At 41.9% G+C, this 24158-nt stretch overlaps 1 protein-coding gene across 4 annotated transcripts; it reads right to left on the reverse strand.

The window, feature by feature from the left end:
- Window positions 1-1839: 1839 nt before the first annotated feature.
- Window positions 1840-21255, reverse strand: Ptx1 (pituitary homeobox homolog Ptx1). 4 transcript variants are annotated; one of them, XM_066294283.1, is made up of 5 exons: window positions 20964-21255; window positions 14964-15309; window positions 10171-10305; window positions 7349-7584; window positions 1840-3288 (listed from the first exon to the last, which is right to left on the reverse strand). In XM_066294283.1, exons 2-5 carry the CDS (start codon window positions 15232-15234, stop codon window positions 2698-2700), a joined length of 1233 nt encoding a protein of 410 aa, XP_066150380.1. In that variant the 5' UTR covers window positions 15235-15309; window positions 20964-21255; the 3' UTR covers window positions 1840-2697. The 4 variants fall into 4 exon arrangements, with proteins under 4 accessions (XP_066150380.1, XP_066150381.1, XP_066150378.1 ...); XM_066294284.1 differs by lacking the exon at window positions 20964-21255 and adding an exon at window positions 17094-17380; XM_066294281.1 differs by lacking the exon at window positions 20964-21255 and adding an exon at window positions 15526-15830.
- Window positions 21256-24158: the final 2903 nt, after the last annotated feature.

Genomic DNA, 24158 nt, shown 5'->3' on the forward strand with positions numbered 1-24158 from the left:
ACTCTGCTCATTTCCCTCCCCATTTCTATTAGTGCAATTTGATTGCTTTATAATCTGTACACAACAGTAATCCCAAGGGACATCGCACGAGGAGACATTCGAGTCTGATAGTGTCAAGCCATTATGATCGTCCATACGACCAAATGATTTGATTAGTAAATCTTGTGTAAAATACAATTTCGAACGTTTAAAATAAGGGAAAAAAGGGACGAGATTAATTAGAAAAGAAGTTCCTGGTTATTTCCACGCGACTTTATAAGTGAAAAAGGAAATAACCGAAGGCTTTCGTCCGGATCCTTATGTTCATTGCTTGCAGGAGCGGACCCGAACGGGCCAAAACTCGTTAAGGGCGGATTAGGGCCGGCGTACGTTCAAAATGGCACCGCATTTTCCAGTCAGTCACTCACACGCTTCTGCTTTTAACTAATTAAATAGTTTTATTACGGGCCTTTAAAAGACGACAACGTATCCGAAGGCGAGGAGAAAAATAAAACTTAGGCTTGTCGGCCTTATTTTCCCTTTATAACGGACGTTTATTGAGGGGATTTGCCCATATTACTCAAATGATTGCCCAATTTTTAATTAAATTTGCAATTTTACGTAGCTGCGTTATAGATTGTAAACTTAACTCTTCCATGATGTCGGAGTGGAAACCACCTCATTTTGTCTTCCTCCGAGTCATGTGTCAGCCATAAATCTTTCTTGTTCCTGATATCAGTATCGATTATTTGGCCCATTTGTTTCCTGCGAAGCGCGAAAGATAAATCTTTCCTTTCTATTGACTTACAGACATTCCTGCTAATGTATTGCTCAGGCAGCGGCTTAATATGGAGGTCCGGAAAAATGGAAAAATCATAGACATTTTGGGGAATTTAGTGCAGCAGTAACGTATTACGAATTACCAAAGATGCAGTCTATCGCGAGCTGGCACAACTCCATAATCAATAACCCTTAAAACAAATATTGTTTAAACTAAATTTTAGCAATGAAGGCAAACTTCGATTTCTGAAGCACTTCACTGTACTTTTCTCAGCGCACAAACCAACATCATTTTTAATGGCACTTGCGTGCGCGAGACAAAGAGAGGTTTAGTTATGTCGATGGCACAACCTAAAATATGAAAAAAAAGTAAAAACAATTACCTAATCATCCCCTGGAACGTCAAGCACTGACAGCAGGAACGAGATCTTTTCGGAATTATATCAGAACTTTGAATTTATGCTTGTATGACGAAGACGGATATATGAACCTGAGCGGGTTTTCGGTGTAATTCATCAGTAATTTGTTCGTATCGTGTGAAGGTCAAATTAGACAGCCACAAATATTGAAATATGTCGAATACCAACTACTAAGAAGCTGCCATGATACAGTGGGAAGAAATCTCTATTTCAGCGGTCCACAGTGAGGCTAATCCGCCATTTCAGAGGGCCATAAAGAAAATATCTAATTTTTGAATTTTACAAACACTCAATATAATTGACCAACTAGATATTACTTTCAAATATGATTAAATAATAACGAACAGCCTTTAAAAAGCATTAGTGGGCTTTAATGCTTCCCACCAAGCATTATCCCTGGGACTAAATTACTCTTGTTAGCCGAAATCCGGCAGATTTTTATTTTCAATCGGGCTCGTTTTTAAGGCTTACGCTCTTAAATTAGTGCCGCGTTTAACCGAAATGGCTTTTCGATACATTCCATTGTTGCCCATAATATACGTAATAGAAAAATCGAACAGGTAGCTCGTTTGCGAGTTTTGCGTTATTACGTGTTATCGGATTTTGCATATGTGGGGGATTAATTTAATTAAAAAAGGGAGATTGAAATGAAAGAAATGTGGAACTTATATTTTTTTATTGTGACTAGATGGTTGAAAATATTAAACCACTGTTGTTATACAGACGATATGCACAGAGTATATTTTCACTTCAAATAGGTACCTAACATTCTGTATAGTTTTAGAAGCTACCTATAGACAATTCTTAAGTGAAATAGAAACAAAGTTTTTATACCATTGCACTTGGCAGCCGTTTTTGTACTCAACACCTTTTTATAATCTCTCAATGCAATTTAGTCGTAAGGTACCATAATCCACAATAATTGCACCATTAAAAATTAAAGATAAACTTATGTTAGGTAAAGGAACGTTTCGCGTTCCGATAAGCAAAATAAGTCAATAAAACTATGATAAAAACATGCTGTCTTTGGATTGGTAATAAGATTTGGCACGATTGCGTTATTGGTACTAGGTACTTAACATAAACTTTGGTTTCAGAGCTTGAAACAAACTTGAAGAGTTCACAGCGTTAATACATTTAAAACTAAGTTTAATTACATTATTTACACGATTTTTTCAAATAACCACATTTAAGTTTACTTTACAAGGATGTTTAAGTAGACAATGTAGACATCAAACAAATATTTTCTGTATGATACAAAATTTACATCTGATGCGGATAGGATCAGAAATATTGCTACGATTCCCTTTAAATTTTTGTAAAGAGACTTTTAGGTAAAATTCCCCAAGCTCAGCCCTGGGTTAAACCCCATTTTAACCGGGCGAGTCTTCCAACCCCCCAAAGTCCTGTTGCACTGCTAACCAAATCACCGAACCTCACTTTCAACGTCGTCAAGCCTCTATCAGTCGTCCTGGTCCTCGTGCTTCATCTGGTGGCCCCCAAGGGCCTCATCCTCATCTCAGCCCGGTCTTTCCCCTACCCCGATTCCACTACTTGCATATTGGCAGGCCTGCAACCCTGCTGACGTGGACCTCACAGGACTCACGCTGGGGTAACTCACAAACCCTGTGTGCTGCTTGGCTTTCAATCGAAGAGAAGCTATGCTGGAAGACATGGCGGTGCACGGTTCGGCGGCTGACCGGTGGTGGTACATAGAATAAGGGTTGGCGGGGGTGGTGTACGGGCAAGGTTGGCCGCTGACCGCCCCCGGAGTGCTCGTGAGGCCGCCCCCCATTCCGCCGGGCAGCATCGAGCCGGCGGCCCCGCCCATTGAAGCTACAGAAGTCGCGGCGTTGAAACAGTTTACCGGGCTTTGGTGATGGTTTGACGGTACTACAGGCCAGAACGGCTTAGTTCCTAACGGACTAGGGACTTTGGTGGCCCAGTTGTTATAAGTTGAGTAAGAGTAGAAGCTTTCGTCGCTGATTGCGGGCATGAGGCCGTTGAATTGAGTCCCGAAGCCGGTCTTGAATTCGGCCGCTGCGTTCATGGCGTTCATGGCGTTGCGCTCCCTTTTCCTCCATTTCGCCCTGCGATTCTTGAACCACACCTGCAACAACGCAATTTTTCATTAAACACACACAATTCCCACCGAATCCGGCAGCGAGATCAAACGGTAAATTTGCTCCGCATCGGAATTATACCAAATCTAAAGATAAATATTGAATACACATCTAACTAAATTCCTATTTATTGGAGGATTACCGTATGGGAAAACGAGCTATTTATTAGTGGAGTTGTGGTTTCTATTAAATTTGATTTTACAGTTCATGTGTGACAATAAAGCAACAATAAATTAAAGTCAGAAAGGCATTATTGGCACCGAAATTGACGTGGGAACTCGCCCGGAAAACTAATAGTGGTTTCCCTGATAACAGCGCATTATCGACCTAATTCTGATGTTACGAAATTTAAATTCCAAAAGGGGCATTAACATTTTCATGGGAACGCACGCTTCCTTTTCGCACTGGCCGACATCTCAATCACAATCAAAGCAACACCACATAATATACAGGGGAAGTTTGAGATTGCCTTTTAACAGGCGCATCGGCACACGTCCCTCGCCCTTTTATATAAGCAATTCATACCGTGTTAATCGGATTAGGCATGCCGCACAGTTTCATGCATCATCAACTCAATTTTCATTAGGGAAGAGGCAAATGGGTCTAAATACGCTGTAAATAGCCTTGAAATAGGAGGATTGAACTTTCACTCTGAAAGGTATCTGACGCAAGCTACGCCTCTGGATTTTCACGCTCGTCTACGTCCCTGCTTTGACAAGATGAGGATGACTCGAAGACCCTCAACCTCGGTATTGCCGGTAGAGTCCGCCATAAAAAAAAAACAATTGAAGAACGCCGAGTTGCCATATCTCCCTTAACCGAAATCGTTTTGTTTGAACTTACTAACCCGGGGGGTTCGATCCTCCACCTCACGCAATTACTCACACTCAAAAACTCTTATTTACAAATTACGCAGGTAAGAACGCGCTATAGATTTTAATTAACAAAAGTAATAAACAACGTGACTGCTCTTGCCGGTCGATGTTTTGGACCAAACAAGTAAATTCAAGGAGCGCAGATGCGGACGTACATGGAGGTCTGAATTCTGGATTCCGACTGCTTACGCAGACATTTGAGGAATTTTCAAATGTTCCATGGAGCGAGGCCGGAATATTTTATTAATAGAGATATCAATGGGTATTTCGAATGGCCGAAGCTGCGGGGAAAGGAGCCATCGCGAAGCAGCGTTCAAACTTTTTTTTCAGATATAGCAGCGCGACTTGTATCGAATTCGAGTACGCAGCACGCAGTGAATTCGGGAGTTCAACTGGAAGTTTACAGACCGGCATAGCAACATCTTGCCCCAGCCCGATGGTCTAACTGAAGACATTGGGACGTACACTTGTGAAAACAACAGACGACACAAACGAAGAGCGAAGTTGCATTTTCCAATGAAAAAAAACAAATCTTGCAGTGTTAAGGTTGCTCCGGTGCACCTACGACCCCTCCGGGCAATAATTAAATTAATTTAGCTGAAAATTAAACTAAATCAATACATTTCAGCGGCGAACCGTTTGAGCCATCATCTTCCATTACGGGGGCATTTTATCTCGCGTCGGGGATGATTTCTCCCCCACGTGGTGGGCAACGACCCGTCTAATTGCGGCCGCGATATGAAGACAGACGAGCCGCCCCATTGGCCGTACAGAAACGGAAAAATCGAGGGGAAAAACTGATGCCACGAGGGAATTCTTTTATTTTCCCCGTCGGTGGCCGATGGGAAACTGTACGTGTTTTTCACTTTTTAATAACCGATCGGTACCGGGACACGTATATCGGCCCCCTTTTTATTTCCGTTATCGCCCTATTAGTTATCTTTTGAATAGCCATGTAGACACAGAGTGTTATTATCAAAGAAGTCAACAAAGTGATGAACACCAACAACCACCCAACAACCAGATGTTATCGGAGAACACAGGTTTACACGATGTTGAAGTGTTTTCCTTCGGGTCTCAAAAGGAACCGCGTGTAGTGGCGGCCTTCGGGCTATACAAACATGATGTTTTATAGGACATTTTTAGGCCAAAACCATCAAATGCATAAAAAAGAATTGTGATAAGATGATAGTAGATTATTTGAGCCAAATGTGTAACTAACGTTAGTAAGGCTGCGGCGTGGTTGTAAACCTTTGAAACTATAAGTGATAAAATATCTTATTCGCGAACGTGTACTGTTACACCCCGTATACGTTACTAAAAGTAGACATGTTTCTGGCTTCCCCAATAACAGCAAGTGAAGCACGTTCCAAGTCAACTGATTTGTAGGATGGCTCTATATTAAACGGCTCTAGCATGTAGAGCCTTCGAGTATAGAACGGGGCTTCCACACAATCCCTTTAAAGCCGTCAATTCTTCCCACATACGATTTTTAATGAAGTATTTTACGTCGTCTGGATTGCCTTAATAAACATTTATGGAAGATTAACTGAATCGTCGATCGACGGTAAATCACCCGGGTCGATTATTATGCAAAACATTTTTCATTAAGCGTCGCAAAAATGGCCATCATCAATCACGACGCCGCAAAATTAACGTCGTCGACCTGCGTGTGGCGAACTTTTCAATTATTCGGGAATTTGCACGTGCCGGCCCCGATTTAATCACGCCAACAATGTTTCCCTTTGCCCTTAGGGCCCAATCAACCAAAATGATCCACAGAGGGCGAAACTGTAACGTGCGACTTTGATAGGAAATTCCAAAACAGAACTTTCTCTCGTTCCTTCTTAAGGCCATCAACCATATCTCAAAACGGCCTTTTCGGCTCCTTTTCTCGTTCTCGCCGGCACCCCCAAGCGCTTCCCTCTCCCCCCGGCTTTCCACAATATATTCTTCCGTATAAAATTGCATTTATTGCAGCCGAGAAGTGAATCAATTACAGAATCGCATCAACTTTAACGAGCATCGCAAATGTCTTAATTTATATTCGATTAAGCACAGCTCGTTCGTTTTCGATACGCATGACCGTCCAATCGTGCCGAATTAAGGGTGAGAAAATAATGTAATTCTGGTGCATTAGCCGAGGATCGACACACCTGAAAATCCTTCTCAATCATCGCAAATTATTAATTTAATAATCGTCCGTTTTGCGACTGGAACTGGTCGCTATCGCTGCCTATTAACGCGCCCTGTTTATTCCCAAACCCCCCCGCTTAATCATCCTCAACTGTAATGAGATAAATGCAGCAGAGGCCCGTATTTCACCGAGCAGGTAGAGCAGACAACGTCACTCTAATCCCACCATATTAACACTATAAATCTGGCCGGGATTAGCGCGATCACCATCGCGGATGACCGGCCCATTCCGGGGCATGCATGCCCGCGTGCATATTGCACCGAAACTCATTATATTATGGTTATATATCATATCACCGACGAGGACGTGGCGGTCAGAACGAAGCTGCGAATCGTTTTAAAAATGAACACGGTAAAAGGGCCCCCAAAAAAATTCGGACAGTGGGACGTAGGTGGAATTTTGAATTATAAAAAAATTGCCATTAAGGTGTGCGTGACATCTTCTCACACCGCGCGAGGCACTTTCCTTCGGAGCGATCATGCAACTGGAGAGCAGAAAGGAAGTTCGAGTTATTCCACTGGAACGCAGAAAATGGCAACGCCTAGATTAGCGTTTGTTTTTTACAGATATACGTCACAGGTTTCGAGTATGTAGCTCCTAATCCCATTTTTTGTAAAATGGATCGTTGGCGTGGTGGCAGGGTGATCGCTCGTCGGTTCGCGTTGAAAGTTCCATTCCCATCTGGGTTGAACAAAAAAAAAGTGAACGTGGACGTTTTTTTTTTTATTTTTACATTTATTATCGAATATTTTTCCTTAACCGGATTTTATTTTAAAATTATTAAGAACCAATCACGTCCGCCGCGTCACTTCACGTTGCGACCGACTTCTCATCGCGTTCGATCGGGTACCCTCAAAATGGCAATGGCGATTCGTGCCACATGTTTCCACTCCTAACTTCAAAGTGTGACAAAACTGCACGATATTTTCGCCTAAACGACAGTGCCGCACGTTCCGAAAAATTCCCGATCCTTACCCTAACTCTGGCCTCGGTCAAGTTCGTCCACATGGCAATTTCCTCCCTAGTGCTCATATCCGGGTACCGATTCCTCGCGAATGTCGCCTCCAGCTCCTGCAACTGTTGACTGGTAAAATGAGTTCTCTGCCTCCTCTGACGTTTCGATTTCTTGTCGTTTTTGCCGTCTTCGGGCTCCGCAGACTCCGCCGACACCCCCGCCTCCGTCTTGATCGAGTCTTGCAGCGATCTGCTCGCTGAAATAAACAAACATGATCGTTGTAAAAAATAAATTCTTCATAAACAAACTAAAATAGAAGATGGCGTGTGTCACCTGAATAAATTCGGAATTAAATGGGTGGGCTAAGCCCGGGGAATCCGAAATAATCTATGTTTATAACGGGGCTTTGTGGTTAAAATAAATTTTGAGTGATGTTCCAAGATGTGGCCAATGTTTGTTTTACAGGAGTTGAGGCTGTAGGCTGTATAGCTTTACGAGCGGTGTCAGATCTGTCGTAAAGCAGGACATTGTTATTTATTCGATTGCTACGACGAATATTCGAGTGAAAATTATTGAACTGTTTTTATTCCTAATTAATTTATGCCTGCACTTTAAATCATTATCCTTCAAAGAAAGGTAAATATTACTGAAAATCCCGAAGAACGAGCCTTAAATAGTATCTTGTTTTGATGAGCCACTCAAAATCTGAAAAAATTCCCGAATATACTCGAGATATTTGCAAATCGCCCCACCAAGGATTAAGGCGCTCCGATCATAGTTTGACTTGTAACTAATTTTTCAAGTTCAGTTTTCAAGATCCGAACTTGACGCCATAATATGACTTTCCCGTTACAGACACTGTAATGGGCCTAGCAGCGTCAAAGACCTTAGTTTTCTCTATAATCCACAATTTGACGGATTCTCATGAAAATGGAAGAAATTCCCTTAAATGAATTAAATTTCCAAAGGTGCAGATCGTCTCGCTATCTCCTTACAAATCGGCCCAATATTCATCTAGTGTGCCATGACGTGCTTACGTCACTTTCGGCTTTCGCGCAGGACCTAAACTCAATTGTTTTATGCACCATGATTGCCCTCAGTGACGCTTTCTGTAAATCCACAATTTCGTTGTTAATTTACAAGTCGAAAAACCCGGTTTAAATGTTTGAATGCATAAAAATACGGGAAGTGAAGTTACGTGCGTTTTTACTAAAAGGTTAGTACGTTTGTGTGGTATTTTATGGAAGAAACTCCATAACTCAAACTCACAGTGCTGTGTCGTGCGTCCCGCTCATTTCCTTAACCTTATTCGCCGATTTAACGGAAAGCCTGTCTAGAAGCGGAAAGTACTGAATGGCTGGATAAAATTTGGAGTCCCGGGGAAAGTTTTAAGGCGTGTTCCGGTAAGTCCGAACCATAATTGCAATTAACCAAGAATATTCCGTGGTAGCGCCTAAAGGTAAAGCGTAGATCAAGTGTTATCTGTTTTAAATTGCGGAAAAAAATTAAGTTGATAACTTGACTATCTACGTTCTTTGGGAATATCCATTCCTTCAAACGTCACTCAGGTAATTAGGAGGAGTTTTCGTATAGCACATTTAACAATGTCAACATTTGTGTAGAGAATTTAAATTATGCAAAATGTTTTAATGGTCCGGTGCCTTATTAATAATATTGATACTTCTCGAAGCAGTTTCTGTAAAAGTGGCTTGAATTTCATTTTGATTGATTTAAGTGTCCAGTGCAGTTTATGACCGACTTGGCTTTGCCGAAAAACACGCATCCTCAATGACAACTTGTATCACACATTCATGGCCGCTATCGTAATCTTATCAACGCTCACGTATATCTCAATGTCGGTATCGGCCAATGAAATGCGCTTTGATTAAATTTACTACACCATTGTCTACGATTCGCCTGGTCCACTGTGATTGATTTGGGCGGTATTTTTCCCTCCCAAGGGGGTAAAACGATTCTCTGAAATGAGCGAAATTTCCATTCGGAAATTGAATCGCAGAGTGCAGTTCGTATCAGGAAGACGTAATCCGTGGGCGCTCACCTAAATAAACTTAAAAATTGAGTGCTGAGCTTTTTAAAACAGAGGGAGAAAAATATCCGGGCTGTAATATAGCCGTCTAAAGCTTTGCTTGTTTGAGAAACTGATTAAAAATTCAGCCGCTAAGCCCTGGAAAGTGCCGGTAAAGCTGATCGGAAGATTTCGCAATTATTTTTCCGCTCCGTCTTCTCTTCAGGAGTTGCACGTATCGTTCCGCTTATTTTACACGAAAATACATGGAAATTCGGGCAAACGAGCTCATCATTCAGCCTCCTTAATAAACAGACGAAAAGATACATCAACATTCCACTCGACTCGAACCGTTTTTTAAACCGGGAACATCGCCCTATAACAACACTTTCAGTTACCAATTAATTTCAGTCCGACTAAACCATTTTAATCCTGGATGTCAGACTAATTACTTAAGGCGGCACCAAAATAGCGCTCCTCTTTGCTGCCTGGATTAACTTAATAACATCCGAAATCTTTCCAAGGCAGTAAGTAGTTACTGCTTTGAGTTTTTTTTCGTTTGTGTGTGAGCGTCTTTGTACAGCCAGAAATATGTCTGTATAGCCGTGCCAGGGGAATAACATTTGTATGAACTTTCAACAGTTTATGTATCTCGGAAACTAAAAGTTTTTCCAATAATCATGGAAATGGCAACGCGACGATTAGAATTTGTTTGCGAAAGTTATTACTCGGAAGCGTGACTTTGACAGAATTTTCAAAAAGAACGCTGCCGAACGCATCATTACAGGGCGATACTTGGCAATCAAAATTTCTCACCTTTTCGGTCTCTTGTGCGACTCCTGGCGGTGGTAGGAAAGGGCAGCTGTGAGTGTTCCATCGAGGGAGTAGAGCTGGATGGCGTCATCGATCCGGTGGAGTGGGCATCCCTAAAATCGCCCGTTTCCGCCCATACTGAAAAAATGCAAAAAAGTTGCTCTTTGCCTGCACTAAAAACCTCAAAAGATAAATAATCATTTATTGATTTGACGGCGAGGCTCTCGTGCGCTCAGTTAGTCATAGTTTAAATCGGCGGGATATATAAAGGATTTGAGGCTCAGCATCTGATTATTTTAGCTTAACTTTAAGCCTTATTTATCAAAGCATTAACCCGCAGGTTTATCCGTCGAATAAAATGCAATTTTCTATATTTAGGGCAGGCTATTAATGAGAAACGACACGGTGAACGGCTCTAAATCAGCAGTAACGATGCAGCAAATGAGAAACATGTCGAAAAGTGCGGTCTTGGGCAGCAAGCCATAAATCACACTCGTAAAAACGTCGCCAGATATAAGGTAGTCGATACATCTTGTGACATGTGTTAGTTTAGGAAAAAGTACGAGTTAACACCCACTTAAGCGACAATTAAGTTGCCCAGCCCCTTTGGAGGAGAGACTTTCATTTTTGCGTGGCTTTCTCGATCGGGGCCCCAAAGATGAATTAATTAACGAGCTCCGTAACACTACCAGGAGCTGTTCCCGGTGGTGTGACAACTTTTGACAGAACCTCGAACGGTGATTTTAGCCGCTGCCCTTATTGTACGACGCTGGGTAACTTCCTCGGGCTTGCAGAGAGGAAAAAATAACGGTTTGGGACCAAATGCCACATTGCTGTTGCGAATAGCGCGCTTAATACAGTGGTGTGCTGGGACTTTTCTTTAAAAAAAATTAACATTAAAATTTCTTACTTTCGGCCCTAAAAGACTGCACAGCAGAAATTTACGATAAGCAGAATTCTAGCGTTACACTGTTAATATCCCATTCGCACCCTTGAGTCCGGCTCCGACCTCAATGTTATACGTAAGCAAAACGGCACAACACGTGGAATTTCTCACCCCCTCCAACGAGGGTAGCTGTCAGCCGCACAATAAGTGTTAATTTCCAAAAGCCGCTGATGACATCAACACCGCATTGATATTACACGATGAAGGTAATGATCGCAACTCATGCGTGAACAAACGGCATAAAACATTCAATGCTCGAGTGATGACCCTTTCATGAGGCTCGATCGATCACGCTCGCTCCGAAAGGCACTTCTTCCTCGTGCAGGGACGGAGTGACGTCTTTTCGACCAACGTCGCACACGCACACGTGGAAATTTTTCGTGAAAAAACATTTTAATACGTCAATGAGAGAAACACAATGGGGCGAAGAAAAAAGCGGCCTGTCATTTGTCAACTCGAAAACGAAAAATAAGCCTCGTAATGTAAATGAAGTAATTACATATTTGAGTATCTGGGTTCGGATGTGTGTTTGCTCAAACACATAAGACGTATGAGCTCTCATTGTACTGCAATATACGTCGCTGTTGAACAAACATCGTTTTGGAGAATGGTCGTTTTCCCTCAAATATCTCGTATTTGTTCTTTTTTTAATAAACATTGTAAAGAAATATTGTAACCAGCTCGTTTAATGACACGATAACGTTTATGACCTGTTTAAAATTACAAATTTTATTTACCCTGCCTAATATCATACGCGGAGATAATTATTGTTTTATTTTCCTAAGATAAAGTTAACAGTTTTCGTTTAGAAATCAACTACCTGACACAGAAAAAATTGGCATGTAGGTAACAATTACCCACGTCACTTTATTACCCAACGATCAAGATTGTTTTATTGCGGTGAATTTCCTGATCTAATTTGGGTCAGCGGGCAGGGGAAGAGGTCCTAATATTCGCCATGTAACATTGAAATCCCGATACTTACATCACGTTATTGAACATTTGCCTAGAATCGAAAAATATCATTATCTGTGTAGATAAGCGTTTTAAACAGCAATATATTTCAATTTAGCAGACACAGAAAAATGCCGCTGACAATTCGTATCATGATTGATTGGGGCGGGTGCATTTGATGTCGCACCGATAGCTATAGCATCGATTATTTGTTCATTTATTAAATATTTGAAAAACAAATATTGCACAAAGCGTATACTTGTAGGTATTTCATAATTAAGCATTGTCGATGTAGATTTCGGCGGTGCGAAGGCGATTTGGGATGCATGACCCCGGGCCATTTAAAAATAAGTCCCTTCAATAAATTTGGGAGCACCGAATTGTCGTCTAGTGTTTACGGTTTAGGCACGTAGTGAACCTGCAACGGGCTATTTCGGATTTTTCGATTTTTAGTTTTGACGGGTTTACGGAATCTTTGTTTGGCGCACTTGGGTATTTCGAGGGCTGCGGCGTTATCGAACCTTTTCGTAGAGCACAAAAAGTCCCCGCGAAGAGCTCGAATTTCCCAAATCTCCCGGACCCGAGCCTAAAAACTCGCTGAAAGGGCATCGAAACGTTTTGAAAATTCGCCGATATCCGGGACAAACGCGAATCTTTGCAACCGAAAACGTCTAAAAACGCAACATTCCCTCTCATGCAGTAGAAAACTTGAGTGATCCTTTAGCACTATTTATTTCACCGCAGAGGTGCTAATCCGCTGGAGAAAAACTGCGAACAATTTTATTAGTGCAGTTGATCAACTCCCAATTGCCGATTCCGAAAATCAGGCTCGGACCAATCGCGCGCCAGGAACTCGGGACCGCCATCAGCCAATTGGACTAGACACGCGACAAATTTATTCAAAGAATTGATTTTTCTCGCAGATTTTAATTTTTTTTTCTGTTCCTACACCTGCGTATTTTTAGCTTTATCGAGGTACTTGTTATCGACGGTCTTAGATGTTTTATCGATGTAACACCTGGCAGGCCGCAATAATAACCCCCTGACAAACGACTTCCGAAATTTTAAAAGGAAGGCGGGATTATCGTAGGTTTATGGGACGTGTCGTGTGGAAGCAACCCGAAATACTCCGTTTTGAGTTGTTTATGTCTCCCCAGAAAAAAATTATCAGTTGCGTTAGAGCAAATCTGCAGAACGTGAGGTTTTAACTTTTTTAGCCTAACCAAACACATGGTTTAATACCTTAATCGCTGATGGAATAACAACAGGGATAAAAGTCTTAAACGTGTATTTTCTAAGGATTATGGGATGAAATTTGAGGAAATGCAAAAGCTGCTGCCGCGATAATGTTGCTGTTTCAAACCGAATAAATTTTTAGCCGATTTCTCTCTCATAGACTGATTCTAACGAATAAATTCGCTTCTGCAGACCTGTCATAGTAATAATAACATAGAAAGCCGGGGCTGAAGCACTTGCCGCAGTTCTCATACCCATTTCTTCGCCTCCATGGGCACTGACAATAATTCGATATTTATGAATTTTCCGCCTTCCCGCCCCTAAAAAATTGAAGTTTTTGGGGTGCGTAATGACGACACGAATCGAACGCGAATTAAATGAGGCAAATTAATCAGTTTGTTGCATTGTATTGCGATTAGATTGTTTTTTTTTTCGAACATTTCCAATAAACAGCGATGTCACGGAAATTCGGGTAAAACTAAATGACTCATTTGTTTGCGCGCAATTTTAGACGTGTAAAATCTGAAAAAAATCATGTCATTCTACTGTCGACAATAAATAAATCCGGTAATAAATTCATTTTGTTATTAATAATTTATTAAACGGCGACGCTTTTTAAATTGAATTGATAATTCATTTTTACAGCCTGACGTTGAGCAATTTTCTCTATCTCATTGGCGAAATTTATGGATTCTAATTCACAATAAATTTTTTATCAATTACGGGATTATGTTTTATCGGATCGTAAAATTTATTGCACGTTTTCCCCCCTCGGGCAGAATGAGGAGCCTGTTTATGGTCTGAGTTTATTGGGTGTTAAGTCATTAGGGCTTGGAGGACCAATTAACATTTTATATGGCGGAAATGGTCATATTTTTCTTAGACTGTCCGGCTTTTAGCACGACCCGCGGCCGGTTTCAGCATTTGAGAGTTAATCGTGGCGTTTTACCGCACGGACGTCCGAGCTCCGTTTGCCTCCTTAATTTTTGCGTCGAAAGCTAAGAGACATGCGGACAGGATTTCCGCAGGTAAATTAAGCGAATTAACCGGTAAAGTCAAAAACACACGGGATTTTCCATGTTAAATGGAAGATTGTGTCGTTCCCAGCCCAGCGAACTGGCCTTCGCGAAAAATGACAGCCGGCCGGGATCACGTGTGGGTTGGAGGTGACCTTCAGCAACTGGACCTATTAAAGCCAGACGCATTTTCCAATCCTTGCAAAGCAATTACCACCAGGAATACGACATCAACCCCTTCGGGCACATAAATTACCGAACCCATCAATCGATGATGCTTGCGGAGGGTGAAAGACAAATTTTCCAATAGAGGGATTAACGCAGTGCACTCCGACAGATGTGCACGTTACTCTTGCAGGGGGTTGACCGCTATTAGTTTATTTTGTTTGCAAAGTCAAGATTAATGATCGCGAAAGGGTTGTTTTGGAATTTCGACGCCGCCGAAAAGACACGCGACAAGAAAATTAGCTAATGCATTAATTTCCCTTAGATCGAGCTTAGAAGTGTAATACTTCGGATTACCACGGATCATTAAATTTATGCCTGGGAATTATGGTATGAAACTTGATAGCGCATCGAAGATTAGTCGGGATCAGCTCGTCATTATAAGGAAGGATTTTTATTACGAATTGGAAGAGACTCACCACGTTTCAGCTTCTCCAAAGGCTCGTGGTGCAGCGAGGGCGTGTGCGGGACCACGCCGTGATGATTGGAATCGTGAGTGGTCACGTGGTGGCCCAGCGATCCCGTCATGATGCCGGAGATGGCCGAGTTCACGGACACCGCCGAACTGACGGAATCGTGGAGATGGTGGACGCCGTGCAGATGGTCGGAACTGGCCGAGGAGGTGGTGACTCCGGTCACCAGTTCTTGGAGGCACAGAGCCGGATCCGACAGCTGCTCTATGCGATCCATGAGCTTATAGGAACTGAAGTTATCCAGGAGGGTCGTCGTGGTGACGGCTTTTAGAGACTCGAAAACATGTAAATCCTGAAAAAGAAAATTTCATATTTTTATTGTCGCCCTCTCTCTTTCTCTATGTCTCTCTCGCTCACTCTCTCTCTCCCTCTCTCTCTCTTTGCCTCATATAATTTATAATATCAGCCAAGTTGGCCGGAATCATATAGTGTGGAATAATGAAAACCCCAATGATTAGTATGTAATCAGAAGTGACACTAGCGATAAAAACCGTATCTTTTGACTCACCATCGACAAGCTTCTACGTCACTTATAATAAGGTAACACGCAACATAATAAACCGGAGCATTATTATTATTTATGCACATTATGCATTCGGCTCACATGTGAAGGTATTAGATTTATATACCTAGTGTTTATTCCGCGGAATATAAGATATACCCTCAAAAATATTCCCATACAAAATCGCGCAGTTCTGCGTTAATGTCCCCGCACCACCAAAGTCCAGTACCGTCAGTAAAAGCACTTTCACGTGTTTTCTTGTCCAAAAAAGCACCGAAAATAATTCACTTTTAATACGAATTATTATTTACTCGAACGACATCCAATTTGAGCTCATTACAAGATTAGGGATTATCCGCGGATTAAAGATTAAGGAGCAGTTTACAGCGGTTACCATTGAGATAAACAGTTTATCAGTCCGATACAAGCTGATATCGAAGGTAACACGTAATTACACTTGTAAATAAATGTGGTTCACAAGGCGATTAGATTATAATTCTTTTTATTGTATATAGGAAACTACAAAAAGGTGACGGGAACGTGCATTAGCAATAACGTGCTCAAACCAACCAACCACGCTTGCAGTAAAATTGGCCCAAATCCCACGCCTCTGATTTATTCATAAAAATTTGGAATTTAAAACAGGTATTAATTTATAACTTCCATGCAAATTTGTGTCAATTGCCCCACCCCTCTGATTTCCTCATGTAAATTTTGGGTTTGGCACCTACATTTTGCGGTTGTTAATTTACCTGTAGTTCAGGGGCGTACGCGCATTGCTCGTTCGCCCGTTGCAATTTTTTCCAACTCACTCTCGACCACTGTGATTTTCTTGGGTGGAACGAAAAATGCAGATTTGGCACTTGACTTACGGTCCTTAAGCGACCTATATGCCAGGGGCGTATCAATATTTTTTAAATAGACAAAACACGCCACCTTTTGAATCGAAATTTATTAATTGAGTTGCTGCACGACCACATTGCGTCCATTTACCACTTTACTGCGATAGTTTCGAAGTTTTGGCCTTGTCAGGGCCATTTCGCAGCTATGAAATTGTTTACAACCGACCGCCTGATGTGCCTCTTTACGGCTTCTATCCTTAAATTGCTTCATAGATCCCAATTCCTCCGCCTCTGATTTTTACGCACAAATTTCGAAATTGCAGGTTCGACAGCGACCTTCTGCGGTGGTTGGATCGTTTAGAATTCAGGGACGCACCTCGGCATTTTTGTTCAAAATACAGGGTACACACGTGTAGGGCTCAATACACAGGGTGACAAAGGTTGTTCGATTAAAGAGTCCTAACGCAGCTAGTAAACGTTCCGATTGACAGAAACTCGCAGGTTTAATTTTAACTAGTCAAAAATTGGTCCATGATAAACGTGTCACCATCGAGTTTCCTTGAAAGGTTTATCGGGTTTCCTATATAGGTACATTACAAAGATAAGGCTCACTGATAATGCTTTGCGGAGAGAACTTTAAAAGTCTGATGTCCATCAGAATGGTTGCTTCAAATCAATGAAATCTGGCTTTTCTCTAGCATTAGAGAGGTCCAAATAGGTACATTTACATACATTTCGCAAGAGTGGTCCGTCGGTCCGTCGAAGAGTTAATCCATGAGATCCGGCGGCGACATGTGGAATTCCGTCCTAAACTCCTTGCAAAATGGCGTCTCAAATTAGAGAGAAAAAAACGCAAACGAGAATCACTCAAGTAACCTCCTTAAATCCAGGTGCGACGTGGAGCAAAGACCAAAAGTCGGCTAAGTCCGTGAAAAAAGACGGGCGGCTTAAAAGCGGCTTTGGCCGGTTTAGATCGGATCAGCGTCGCGACGCCTCGAGAGCTTTGCGTCTACTAAGTCCCCACCCTCCCGGCCGTCGGCGGCCGCCATTTCCCCCCTCGGCCCCCCCCTTTTTGGGTTATTTGGCCGCCGCCAATCGGTTTGATAGTCGTTCGTTTTGCCGTTAGCGGCGCGCGTACAGAATGAGGAAGCTTTCGAGGAGCTTCGCGAAGCTTTCGGGGCGCTTTGCCTGCCTTTACGGAGATATTTATCTCGAGAGTGCGCCCAGGGAAACGGCGATGTGATTTTCGTTAATTTGATGCTAATTAGGCAGGAATTTTAACACCTCAAACGCGCACGTAGCCCAGCTAATGAAGGGAAGTGACTGTAGGTACACCTAGGTCTTCTGGAAAATTGCCGAGTGCACGATTTGTGTCTGGCGAATTCGGGTCTTTCCGGAATTAAAAAAAAAAAATCCACTTTATAATTGCGCTATTTTATGGAATATATTCTGGAAATCTATTAAAAAATGCAAAATAGCGCAATCTAGGAGCGCTCGTTGTCCCTCAGAAATGGCCATTTTAGCATTTTTATCTGTATAATTTAGGCGACAATATCTCGGGAACGACAACAGCTATCCGCTTTAGCATTTCATCAATCGGAAAAGGAAGAAACGGCCCTTTGCGCTCGCACTGTTACACATCTATGTGAAATGTGCACCAGTTAGGAATGGATGAATTGCGAACGTTCAATTTTGCCCATTGCCATGTTATCATGGGAAAATCAGGAGGACCCTGGTCCGCCCCCCCCCCCCCAAATGTCGCCATTTCCCTAGAAGCGCATTCCAAGTGAGATTTTTAATTATAACCGCGACCCTGGGATTTTCGAAAGAGATCGGCAATCAGTCCATGCATCCCAACTGGCGGAAGGCAACACCCCGTATATACATTATTTTCTATCAGCCCAACACTTCCTACTCCGGCACCTCTCAGGAAAAAATTATGAAAATAAATTAGCCTGAATCCTCAATATTCCGACCATATTCAGGTTGGAGTTAATTCCGAATCGTTTTAAAACCCTTAACCGAGGCATTTAATCGAAAGCTTTAGCCTTTGAAGTTGTCGACTGAATTTCGGAGCGGCTTTGCGACCCGGATTCCGAGGGATTTCAGATAAACTTGGTTTTGTCCTGACCCCTGCTGGTTGCTCCTTCCATAAAACCCATAAAAGTTTTAATCGTTTCACTCAATTAGGCCTTTACGACACCCTAATGAGGCACCTTTTCCGATCCACGTTTGTTTCTCATTTCAATTAACGACCTCAGGCATCGGGAGCGATAAACCTCGCACCTATGCACGAGCAAATAGAAGAAAATATCCGATTTCTGAAGTCACCGTTTATCTCTGTTTGGGGAGCTCGTAAATCATCTTATCTGGTGCCGGAGCGGCAATAAAGCCCGGCCTTACAAACATACCATGCCATGTAGGTAATTGAAAGGGAAAACGTTTTTGGAAAGACCTTAGGGAAAGGGCTTAAATCAGGAAGTTCAAATTAATCCAAAACCTCCTTTGCCGTTATCCTGTAGGTAGACTTGTTCCAACGAATCCTCCCTTGTTAGCTGCAAGGGGAAATTTTGGGGGCGTAATTCTGATTTTCACGGTTCGGCTCTGCCGACAGTTGAACGTCTCCATGGGTACTTTTTATTCAAAACTCTGTTTTTTCTCAAACCGGAAGCCGGAGCGATTTTTTTCAATGGCGGAACTACATCGCAATGTACTAATGGGCCGGCTCCGCGCGGTGGCAGACTCCTGATACAGGTTGTCCCAAAAATAAGCACCGCAAAAGTAGAGGCGATTGGATTTCGATGAAACACGAAGAGAATCAATATGAACACAAACCATTCGCGTTAAAATAAGATGAATCGCCCGTTTGTGCCCCACGTAGTTTTGGCGATATTCAAATGAAATAATAAAAAATGACAATTTTTCGATTTTTTTATATATCTATGTATTTTTTAAACACCGTCGCCGAATAGGACGTAAAAATTACGATTGGAAAAATTAAAAAAAAAAACTGCGCCAGCGTCAATAATGGACATACCATCAGTGAGAGTGACCGAATTTGACCAATGAGTGCGGACGGAAATTGGGGAACTATCAAAGTGAATTGATGATAAGCTAAGTGTCCGAGCCCAATCATTCATTCGAAACCTAAGAAATGCGGCACAGTCCTAAAAAAATTTGACATTTCCATCCCCATTAATTTACCAAATTACGGTCATTAATAATGTGTCCATTATTTATATAGGGAAAAAACATCTGTTGACCTGACTACGCAAGACTTCGCGATAATGCGAGGTCCAAAGGGACCTATGCAATCTGGCAAGAGAAAATTCAACTTGTGTGTCGCAGTACGAGAAAATCGAAAAAGCTCCGAAGGCCTGTAATTTCAAGGCAATAAAAGCAAGTATTTTTACGTAGGTCCATAACTAAGTTCTGTTCTTTAAATATTTCATATGAGAGAGCTACAAGTGTGTAAATGTACATCATTTTAAAACTAGATTCGGCAATTTAAGGAGGGCTTTAAGGGCCACAATTCTATAATTCCGTTTCTGGGATGAGAACAGTCTTTTGCCACTATTTGCGAACAATAAATTTAGCGCATTTTTGGAGAAATTAGGTCATTTCGGCAAATAGTAAAACGTGTCATAGTACGAGAATTCCATATTGACTTGTGATAGCACAAAAACAGTAATTTCGTCCTTTTTCCATTCGATTCGAAATGTGTCCAATGGGCCAATATTCGCTATTTTCAAGGGATTTTTAACAGTTATTAAACAGCATTTTACTTAATTGATTACGTCGTCACAATTGAGCTTGACCAAAATTCCAAACATCACAATTACCCCGAGAAAAGTCGTTAATAAACGAGAAGAGAATGAAAGTAAAAACAAAGGCAGCGCGACTTCTCACTGCAGAGATGGTTCCCTCCTCGCCATGGAATCGCCTAATTACCCTCCTTATCCTCGAACGCACCAAGAACTCTAACATCTACTCCATTATTGGATGCGATGAACATTTGAACTTGGAGGTTTCAGAGGTGCAGGTGTGGCTAAATGCAAAATGGGCATTAGACATTATTGTCATGTAGAGTTAGCAAACCTCCGGGTGTCCCTGCATTACTTGATCTTAGGGCCGGCTGAGACGAACCAATTTTTTATACCATCGAGAACTGTTCCTGTATAAGCACAGTACCGAGATCTCCAAGAGGAACAATCTTATGCAATAGAAACAGGCATCTGCGGATGTTTCTCCATTTTAGCGGTGTTTCCGACGGACGTGGCGTGTTCGTCCCTGTACATACAGGCAAAAGAACTTCCCTGAAGTTATAAGGAAGTGTGCAGCATACCTTCAACGAAAACTCAGCAAATATTTAAATCTAAATTTTGATGTTCCCTCTATGGAACGGTTATTTTATAGCACTGAGCAGTCACAGAACAAATTTATAGTGTGAGAAGCTGCATCATTCCGACGGATAATTAATCGCGACAGGGCCTTGGTTGCTGAATACAAGAGGGCACTATGACTATATAATTTCAACAGTGTTAATATTCCCTGCTTAATGATACATTTTCCTGACGGCTTCCGCTATTTTTTCTTACTTACCTTATCTGTTTTATGATGGAGCCACTTATCACTATTATTCACAAGTTAAAAATCACCGTCAGTGCAAGCACAATTTCCCGAAAAACTTCCCGGCAAGAAAAATCAACTTTCCGAAAAGACACCCGGTGCGCTTTTCTTAAAACCTTACAAATCACTAACTGGGCATCAGGCGGTCTAACACGAAATCCTATAAAAGTATTAAAAAGTCTTAAACGCTTAGGTATCGGGTTAGGATTTGATACTGCAAAGTCCCTCTAATCTAGGCCACTTCCCAGCGCGATTTAAACATAAGTCGCTTCACTCTATATATCATAGCTAACGGTGAAACCTTTGCCTCCACAGTCGAGGACCCTCCACTGCCTCTCTCTCCGTCTCGCTCGCTTAATGCCGCCTATAACCGTCCTTTTCTTCGAGACAGGAGAGCGTGGAGAACATGGGGAACGCCCCCCGTGATTTTCAGTGGGCATGCGTACCAATGTCATGTTTCGGGTAGACTCTCTTCCTTCAGTACTACGAGAACAGCATATGTCTGTCCTTGTTGGCTTATTGATAGGGAGGAGTTGGCAAGGCGTTAAGTCAAGGGAATCTGTAAACGGGCCCTCGTACTGTATTGATACAGGATTAGCGTCTAGTTTTGTTTATTTTCTTTGGATAGTTTCTTAATTTTTGACGATTATAATGGAGATGGGGGATGATTAGGCATTTTTGGGTGGTGATTGATGGAAAGGAGGTTCGGGGAGGGGAGCTGCGAAGAATGCAAAGGGGAATATCTGGAATTTTTTTCATGCGTCCGCAATTTTTTTGGGCACCCCTGAGGGCTCGCTACAGCACTGAGGTTCTGCACAGTAGAAATTCTTCTGCTAAAAGCATTCATAAATTAATTAGACTTTGGAAATCCCTTATGCCAATGAACTTTGTATTGTTTTGTTGCTCAGACTTTAAGGGGTTAAATTCGTAATACATGCGGCAAATCTCAGGGACGTCCCAGAAGGGACAACAACAACGCACAAGTTGAATAACAATAATTTATTTTATTGAATTTCTAGGATTTTAAAAACCGATGAAAAATTGCAGAAACTTGCTACGCCAATAAACTTTATATTGTTGTATAGATGATACTAGAAGGGCGGAAGCAAGAGAAAATTTGAACTTAAAAAAACTGTTGCGTCAGTGGATTTGCAAAATTTTTAAAAGTTTTTAAACGTCCACCTCTCGAAGGTATCAAGAGGGGTAAAAGCATTTACAGATTTGAGGAATAATTCGTACATCTGCGCTTGTAAAATTTCAAAAAAGCCTCCCAATTTTGAAAAAACAGCTATCTACATCAATGGCCTTTGTATTATTTTATAGCTAAGATATTCCTTTTAAAAATGGATATTTTTGAACTAAAAATGTAAGATTCGGAAGCGCACCAGAAGGCGAAAAAGCGCAAACACCAAAGATTCAGAAAAATTCATCCCTCTGGCTGGCGAAATTTCTGTAAATCGCTAGAAATGGACAACGCCAATATAACACGCAGTATTTTGTAACTTAAATGTTCTTTTTAAAGAACCAATTTTTCAAGTACGTAGGACTAAACCGGAAGGGGCAAACGCATGGCGAATTAAAACAAAATTTATTTCTTCGGTGCATCCCAGTTACGTCATCAACTAATGACAAAACGACACTATTTCGGCACTCAAGAGTTGCGCAACTATGGCAGCCGAACGTAATCTGCACGCAATGATCTATCTAAAATCGCACCTCACAACCAAACAAGGCTCAGTAAAAAAAGAAAACAGCAATTTTTGACATTAATACATTTCCGTCTAATTTTGACGGTTAATACGTCAAACCAACATCATTGACGTTCATTGAAAGGTTTCTTTTAACGCCCCATTCGCTGACCATTTTATGTAGATGTTCAAAGTGACGCATCTTCCAAGAATTAAAATGGCGTCGCATAACTTGTCAAAATGGTTAGTTGCTTGTGTTAAATTCCACTATAGAACGGCATCCCTCCCCTCGCTTATGTGCCCAAGACCCGACCAAACCCCAAAACGAGTAAAATCAATTTCTCCTGAAAGAAAATAAGAAAAAAGAGAAAGAAACGACTGTCCTCGTCAACATCAAAATCGCCGCGGAATAAGAAACAGCACAGCATCAAAATAAAATACACTGAACGAGTGCTGTGTAGTAGAGAACGTTATCGTCAGGCCTGTCAATCAACGGCAACGTCGACGGGCAAGCGCCACCTACAGCCTCGCTCGCGCCAATGGCGGAGCAGAAGGGACAGGCGTCCAATATGGCGGCGGACGACGCCGGCCGACGCCGCTCGAGCGCTCGGCATTCATCGACCGCCGCCCGAAAGTTGGTCATGGGGAACAATGGGCCTTTTATTCTCTAATTGACGTCGATTTTGGACGCCGAATTTAATTATTTTCGGCATGTAATTTGAGTGAGAAATGTGTGTGTGATGAAGGAGTGAGTAGGAGAGTGAAAGAGTTGAGTTTTTTTTTTTTTTGTAAGTAAACTGGGAGGAGTTCGATTGTACTGTCAAAGTCGAGAGCCAAAACTCATTTGTCTAAAATAATCGACTAATGCTGTAAGACCAAGTCCGGCTTCTGCGGGGAATAACCTAAAACATGGCCGCTGTTATGGGCATATATAGAAACAAATTTTATTCGGTTCGCTTTCGTTGCATAAACCTCTTCAAAACTTAAAACAAACAGTTCATGCAAATTTACAATACGTCCGCTAATACAATCATAATCCACCCTTGACAAACTGCACGACGAAACGTGGGAAATGGCCCCTTTGGTTCGAACAATGAGCTAAAACTTTGATTCAATCTTTTTCGAGAGGTTGTCTACACCCCCTTCAGTTGGTTTAAACTCGAAGAAGAGGCTCGCGTCGAATTTAACAATAACGGAAGGGCTGTAAAATCATCCCTTATATTAAAGAAATATTTGCCCAGGGTGCGTATGTTTTCAAAATTATCCGATAACACACTAGTGAGGATTTAATTTAAATCGACGGTGTATGAAGGAGTTGTTTAGCGGGAAAAATCGAATTTCGAGGACTTAAAAGGGGGGAAACTGCCCTTATAACAAGGTGGTTTCGTTAGTTCTTATACGGCGCGAAAACTAAGAGATGGATACACGGAGAGTTCTGTGGATGACTTGGTCTTAATGAGGGGCAAACAAAGGAAGCCGC

Source organism: Euwallacea fornicatus, chromosome 21, assembly GCF_040115645.1.
Source record: "Euwallacea fornicatus isolate EFF26 chromosome 21, ASM4011564v1, whole genome shotgun sequence".
Taxonomy (NCBI): domain Eukaryota; kingdom Metazoa; phylum Arthropoda; class Insecta; order Coleoptera; family Curculionidae; genus Euwallacea; species Euwallacea fornicatus.

Excerpts from the sequence above, each read along its gene's own strand:
- Ptx1 (XM_066294281.1), bottom strand. Across the intron at positions 10,306-14,963 it reads TTTGGAGAAGCTGAAACGTG|TATGGGCGGAAACGGGCGAT; the intron begins GTGAGTCTCTTC and ends GCATTTTTTCAG. Across the intron at positions 7,585-10,170 it reads TCGCACAAGAGACCGAAAAG|CGAGCAGATCGCTGCAAGAC; the intron begins GTGAGAAATTTT and ends TGTTTATTTCAG.